Source organism: Diorhabda carinulata, chromosome 11 (assembly GCF_026250575.1).
Source record: "Diorhabda carinulata isolate Delta chromosome 11, icDioCari1.1, whole genome shotgun sequence".
NCBI classification, from domain to species: Eukaryota; Metazoa; Arthropoda; class Insecta; order Coleoptera; family Chrysomelidae; genus Diorhabda; species Diorhabda carinulata.
Genome location: NC_079470.1, coordinates 4,182,026 through 4,190,079, shown reverse-complemented (window position 1 = coordinate 4,190,079; position 8,054 = coordinate 4,182,026). Strand labels below are relative to the sequence as shown.

Below are 8,054 nucleotides of genomic sequence, written 5' to 3'. Positions count from 1 at the left end.
TTAAAGAATATTTGACAGGTGAAGCTTTACTAAGACAAATATTTGATTAAACATTTCTTAACAATTAAACAAATCTTTTACTTTCCTATCAATTACCTAAGTGTTGATATCCTATGGATATAATTGTCGATCCTGAACATCAGTCTGGGGACCTAAGAAACTATTTAAAAAAACGATTGGGGCAAAACAGTATGGTAAAGATAAGCGAAGTACCTTGCCACTGGAATGGATACCTCGAGGAACTCACACCGGTGGAAAAGACTACAGCAGATTCTGTGGGGTAGAATAGGAAACGTCTATCCTCATATTGGATGAATGCAACATGGTGCTAGAGAACCTAGACTAGGCTTGATACCAAGGAGACTACCAAACAAAATAAAGTTCTTTGATTTGACTTGTACTATTGAACCAAATGTTCATTTTTGTGGTCTAAACTAGCACAGCCAACTTTAAAAATGTAGATATTAACTTATATTTGCTTGAAATAAGCGAAATATTTCTCAGAAGTAACCACGAAGTGGAGGCTCTTTATCATGTCATACTTTTTGGTTTCAAATTTCGAGATTTTATGAATATTACCCATTTTCATGATGGGGATGAAAAAAGGAACAAAATTTCACTATTACAAAGCAATATTTGAGATTTTGTTTTCAAGTTCAACACTAATGTAAAATTTATAATTTTAGCAATTGGATTGGGCTCGATATAAAAAAATGTTAACTATAAATTTCGTTATAAATTGAAAGTAGATAATTCTTTTTGAACATTTAGAGGAGTAATAAAATAAAAATTTATTATTTATTATAAAAATCTATTTATTTAAAATCATATAGTACAAAGCAGGTGATCTTAGAAACTAGGGGAAAAAACAGCAATTGTTGATATGTATGTTATCAACAATATTATAAAACCATGATAGTTCACTTAAAAATATATCTAATCAGTACTTTTTACAAAAAAAAATCAGTTGATTAACGTACCATTTTAAAAAATCCTATTATAAATAAATTCATCAACTGATTTTTTACTATACACATTTTTCCCCAAGATCTTCCACGAAATTTCAACAAATCCTTGGTACTTTTATCGCCGGAATGCAAAACAATGTATTAATGGGAGAATTAATGGAATGGAATGATTTTCAATTAAAACTTGATTCGTTGGTGGAAAATCTTGAGTAACAAGGCAAATTCTTTAATTCTCTAAAATTTTATTTAAAGATTTCTCTACAAATAATAATAGTGATACTTTCACTACTATATAATGTGTTTTATTTTATATAATTCAATCAACTTATATTCAAGGTCTTTCTAAATTCATGAGACATAATTCAGGAGGTGATTGCTCATATGAAATCTTTCCTATAACGAAATTTCCTCAGTCCACCCACCCCTTTTCGTGATATCTCATTTTAAAAGTGGTGCCTAAAATTGAATTTTTCTCTGTAAAATTTCAGTTATACTAAAAATTTGAAATTCTGTAATTCTCGTGCACCTGTGTATTTTTAATTAGCAACCTTACTTTATTTCATATCAAAATTTTTTTATAAAATTAAGATTTATGAAATAAAATTATAACTTTGTTTTATTTAAAAATATTCTTTATTATTAATTTTTTTCCCAAAACAAATTGCCATTGAGGAAAAAAATAAACATAATGATTTATAATTAGATTCTTAGTAAATACTGGTAATAACCACCTCTACTTTGTTTTTAATTACATCATTTATTAGTTCTGATAAAAAAAATGAAGAATGAAAAATATATTTTAATAGAACAAGGATTTTAGGTTATAATTTCATTTCATAAAACTTCATCTTCAAAAAAGGTTTTTATATGAAATAAATTAAGGGTTGCTAATTTTATCCCCGTAAAATGTAACAGGAATATTAAAAAAAACAGGGTTAATCCTTTGCTATTGCACGAAAATTACAGAATTTCAAGTTTCTACTTTTACTGAAATTAAAAAAAATTAAACTCAATTTTAGTCACCACTTTTTAAGGGTAATATCTCGGAAAGAAGACCCACCTTTTTATCACAGAAGCAATCACCTCCTGAATTTTGTTACACGAATTTAGAAAAACCCTGTATGTCTACATATATAAGGTGAATTTAATATTTACTTCTATTTTTCGTTAAAATAGATATTCCAAAAACAAAATTACTGAATTCTTCATATCGATTAATTTCGAAGATAATTTTAACAATTTGAATTGAAGAAAGTGCCTGAAAGTGAGAACATTCAAAATTTTGCTAACATTATGAACACTGTAAAAAGGTGTATATTTTATGAATTTTATTTGATCCCAAAACGTGGAATGTGCGCTTTTACATTTTAAAAATTTATATCAAAAATATTGTATTATCACTAATTTACAATTATTGTCAAAAAAATGATGTTAATAATTACAAAAATTGAATCACAGACTTTTAAGATGTTAATATACCGTTTGTAAGGACACACACAAAAACAAAATTAGAAGTACAAAATAAAGAAACTGAATCCATGAGAAACATATCTGTTACAAAATTTTTACAATAAAATATATTGTACGTATGTCCGCATACACATATTTAACAATCAATCAAGTTTAGATGTTACTGATGCCATTTTCTTTAATAGTGGAACATTAATCTAGAGAATATAAAATTGGTCTTCAATTTGGTTTTCTGCATACTATAAAATGTTAATAAAATGTATTTTTAATTCCCAAATGAGACTTGGGTTTGATTTTATAGCTAATTTTTGTTCCTTGCAGTAGCTGTGCAAAATATGGTTCCATCTAACAAACACAATGTGGTTCCTAGATATTTTCGACTAGTGTATTTCTACTACTATTAGATATTTGTCAAGTATGATCTAAAATTCGAAAATATTCTCAACGACATCATCAAAACCTTTATTCATTAATAAGTAAATGCATATTAAACATAAGAATTAATAAATATTATTTGCAAACATACGATTCGAGAAAAAATTATTGAAATAAAAAAAGAGAACTAGTTCGCCTATAAAACTATGCTAACAATAATATAGCTACTTAAAATATGTACAAAATAGAATTTTTTTTGTATTCTATATAATTTTACAAAACACATTTTAACTTTTAACAACTCTCGTCAAAGGCACGACATGGAGATTTTAGTATATAAAAAAAGTATAAGGCCTAAGAATGACAAAAATAAATACTGTATTTTAATATAGAGTAAACTCTGTATAATATTATTGAGACCACAAGTTTCAATAGGTTGCGCTCTTTATATTCATAATAAAATAATAATACATATTAAAAAAAAGATTGTTTTTGTTTAATGAGACTCGATATGACATAACTTTATCAAATGAAATGCATTTTTGTGTAATTACCAATAAGTGATGGTCAACCGATTCCTAGTCTCCATTATATTAACCCTTTCTTATAACTTTATCATCAAAATTCTTTTGATTTCTGATTTCAGTGTTTAATATTTCAAATAATATTATTTATTTTGAAATTCACGTAAATCCTCTTCTTATGTCATAAAAGGTTGTGTTCAGATTTAAAAAACATGACCCTTTTTATTAGATAAAAAGAGTGTTCTTCATAATCTTGCACATTTTCCACAAGTTTTCATTATACTTTGCAGAATATATTTACCGCGTACCTACACTAAATACAATAAAATCTGGCAATAATAACATCTATAATCCTACAAACAATTTTATAGACTACCTAGAAACTTACGAAAAAAGGATTAGTTTATCCCGCGGAGGCCATTTTCTAATGGGCAGCTGATTTAGATTCTTCAATTTAAACGAGAATTTGACATTTGCAGCCAACAAAATCTAAATGTCCAAAATTTAAATGAAATAAGTTCTGGCGAATCAGGGAAATTCCTTTCTAGGAGGTGGCAGCAGTATTCGGTGATGTCAAAATCAGGCGATACTGTCATAATTTCTTGTTTGTATTTGTTGTTTTTTATTTGCATTCAATAAGTAATTAATTAGTTTGTAAAATATTCATTTTGATATTTTTTTAAAAGAGTGGATTGAAAAATGTGTCGTTATGCATAAGGATTTATCGAGGCAGTGCAAGGACATAGTAATAATAAATCAAATCTCCTCACATCTAAAAAGAAGACTCCCTATAGTAAGTTGGAATTTCTGGAAACGTTGGTGATATTCAAACTGAACACACTGTTTACACTACCACTACACCAACACTTACAGTTACACTGTCAGACACGCGTTTCCATAATCAAGTTAAACTCAGTCTCTGAAGATGATAACTTGGTTATGGAAACGTGCCTCAGACAATGTAATTGTGAGTGTAGGTGTAGTGGTGGTCTAAAGAGTATGTTCAGTAAGATTTTCTTTAGATTTTAAAAGAAATATAGAGGAGGGAAGAGCACTTATCATGTCATTGATGAACTTGGAGATGATACTCAGCTTCTACCCCAGCCAATTACCTTAATATTTTTTATGCCGATTGTTGTATAAAAATAAATAGAAAATTAGTAATAACCATAGTTTTACACAGAGATGTAAGTAATAGTTTTCAAAATGTTAATTATTTTATTATATTTTTGTATAAACCACTAAATATTTGATCAAAACTTTAGGTTTTATTCTATTTTTTTCGTTAATTTACGTAATTCTAATAATCTGTCAAAATATTAGATAGTAATGATTTAAAACATCTCTCACATTTTTTTGCTGCAAATTTATCCTTTAACTTCTTCGATTATCAGGATTATTATGCATATTTTTGCAGTAATTTCCAAAGACAATTTTTCCATAGTCTTGAACTTTACAATTGAAGAAATAAAGTTTTATCAAGTAATAACTAAAGAATACAAAATAAAACCAAATTTAGAGTACAAACAGGTAGACGGAGAGAAATATGCCTGGCAAAATATGGAAAGCTACATAATTAAATATATGAACAGAACCAAATAAAAATCTAAAGGGATACTAGTAATGTGAAGGGTTATAAGGAACCTCTGTCAATAAAAAATATGTTTAGGCATAAATTACAAGACAAGAGAAATTGAAAAATTAAAAAGTTAATGAAATAACTATGGATGTAATTATACAATTTGTAAAAAATAGTGTCCTTCATGGGCATGGAAAGTTTTAATTACTTCATAGTGATTAGGAGGTCCTATCAAAAAACTTTTTCGATTTTTTCGCATTTCAATTTCGTTTTTTTTTGTCAATATAAGAAAACTTATAAAAAAATCTTGGCACCAAACTTTGTACGTCCCAATTACCTAACTAATTTAGTGCAAAGTGAACATTTTATGGTAAATATAAAAAAAGAGCGCAACCTGTCATTTTGTGCTAAATAAAAACCTATCTAAAAAATTAACAAGATCACAACGCAGCTCTTGAGGTTGTCAAAAATTCAACGAAATACAAAACTATTCATAATATTAGCCTACAAGTAGTTAAGAGAACAAACAATACTTTCTACCAACACTCTTTTCCATGAATCAATAAATGGTGCTTTTACGGGTTAAATCAGAAGTTCCCAACCTTTTTTCCTCATAAATCAGTTTTAAAATACTTATTATAAGTTTAAGTTGTAATAATATTACCAACTAGTCCAAAAATTAAATCTAACTATGGAAATTCAAGTACACTCCTGTTGTAGAACTTCCCGTGGAGGTGCACCTGGACCACTTGAGGAATCATTGGCTCAAATGACTTCACTGTATAGTTCTTGAATCTCTAGTTAGAAGGAGCTGACGGTGTTATTGTGAGTGTTAGTGTAACACTAAATTTTTTTAATTTTCAGAATAGAAACTATATCTACATCAAAGAAGACCAAAGTAAAAATAGAAAAGTAAAAACACAAAGTTACTGAACAAATCACTTAGACATCGGATCATACAAATTTGAAAAAAAGAACACAGAGGGAAAGAATAGAGAAAAAAAATAATAATAAGCGGACTGGAATTGTACTGATAGTCCGATGTACAATATACGCTGTAATATATGGAGTAGTTTGCCTTAATTATTATGAATATTTACTAATACATTAAATTTTGACTGGATATTGAATGGAAAACCTTTTATCGAGACTGTTTATATACAAAAATATTTGTAAGAGTATTGGAGAATTTAAAAAAAATATTGTTATTGTTTTCGTTGAACTTTTCTTACAACTTTTCTCTATATAAACGCACCTAAATATAAATGGCGTCAGAGCCTTTGTTTGTTTGATGTCCCGATGAGACGTAAGTGTTGGGACTGGCTATATTTTCCGACCAATCCGAGTTGCAGGATCTCGGCGAACTCGATGACCAATGTCCAGGACTTTCCGGACTAGGCGTTGGAAAGTTTTCCGGCAACAGGTGGTCGGAATGCTGCGAAGGAGGCGTTAAATAAAAATTTTGGGGAAACTGCTGCGACTGCACGTTAGCTTGAGTTGAATTGCCTAAACCTGAATAAGTGAGAGGCAATTCGATGCCAGTTTGGCTGAAATCGAAGCCCATTTGCATGTTCTGATGGGTAGCCGCTCTAATGGCAGCTATATGCGTGGGACTGATAGGTAGCGAAGGGCGCGATTTGGCTGGAGAAGGGGAACCGTTATACCCTTGTGGCGATAGAGACATATTCGAATGTACCGAATGCGGAGGCGATTGGTTGGAATAAGGCGGACTCAAGGTATTTGCTTGTAATTGGCGTTGTTGCATTATAATCGCCTCGGGGAATATACCGAATGTCGCACCGTAATTACCATCCAAAGTAAAACCGAGATTATTTTTCACTACGTCTTCGTAACTAGGTGGTTGTTTATTGACCATAAGATTTTCCAAACCTTGTGGCAAATTCATATTCGAATATAACGAAGTAGCGTCATATGGGCTTGGTAAATTCGTCATTGGCGATTCGACGGGACTTAACGTCGAATTAAGAGAATCGATATTTTGCGCCACTTCTGCTGTTTGTTGAGGCTTTTTGTTATTGTTATTTTTCTTAACGCTGGGTTTCCGTCGAATGCTGCCTACTGTCATAATACCATTATCGTTTTCGGGACTCGTTGGACCGTTAGCTTTGCTCGGCCTCTTCGATTTTTGACGTTTAGGATTAATTACCGTTGGTTGCTGTAACATATGTCCGCTAGGAGATGCTGAAACAAAAAAAAATGTTTAGAATTAGGACCGAAAACTATTATTGTTTCAAAATTGTTAGCTCGAAAAGCATCTTTCTGGTATACCAGATAGTTCAAAGTTAGAGCAAAGAGGGATTTTCGGACCAAAATACAAGCCTTCCATACCATTAGGAAAAGCATTTTCCATTTTTCAGGCAGAATTCTTAGTAATAAATATTTAAGCTCAGGATTATTTATATATATTTTCTCTGATAGCTAAGCGCGGTTTTGAAAGTCCTGAAGGCTATTTAGTGCGTTTTAAACTAGCTTGGAAGCGAAAACAAACTATGGAAGCACTTCTAACAAAAATAAAGTAACCCTACCCCCTCAAAAGGCAGTCGGATCTGGGCGCGGCGGCTCTCCTCATTCGCGTCTACGTTGACATGAGGAAAGGGTGCGGCTCATTTTTTTGGGCTTAACCCAAGGGATGAATGGTACCCGAGCCCTTATCAGTTGACGCGAACAATACCTGCTGGAAACTTGTCAAAATTCCAAAAGCCTTGTTAGAACAGGGACCATGATAAATCCTTCTTTTCCCATTGAGAGTTCTGAATAAACACAAACCACGGAATCCACTACCTCCAAAGCATCGGTTTCTACCGATATTGAAGCTGTGACGGGTACTTTTGACAAACTCCGGTTTACATCAGTGGTACAGAGAAAAAAAAAGGAGAAAGAAGGTTGATACTGGATAAGCGAAATAGGAGGTACGATCGAATCTACAGCACACTCGGTGATTTATGCCACTCGCTAGCGCTCGTAGCAGTAAAATTCACCTCGTGAATAATACCCATTATACGTGAATAATAAACTATTAAGTAGCCATAGTCACTGAATAAATAATTACTAATTACTAATAGATAACAATCTTCAACTAAGAAAGCAAGTTACCATTTCCGATAGAGTGACTGTTAG

The 8,054-nt window shown here is 31.0% G+C and overlaps 1 protein-coding gene across 2 annotated transcripts in view; it reads right to left on the bottom strand.

The window, feature by feature from the left end:
* Positions 1–790: 790 nt before the first annotated feature.
* The window catches only part of LOC130899596 (neurogenic locus Notch protein), a 262,147-nt gene continuing 254,883 nt past the window's right edge, over positions 791–8,054 (bottom strand). For both annotated transcript variants that reach the window (XM_057809656.1, XM_057809657.1), the window contains one exon: positions 791–7,118. In XM_057809656.1, the coding sequence (XP_057665639.1) occupies positions 6,172–7,118 (947 nt within the window). In that variant the 3' untranslated portion in view covers positions 791–6,171. The remainder of the gene's footprint in view (positions 7,119–8,054) is intronic.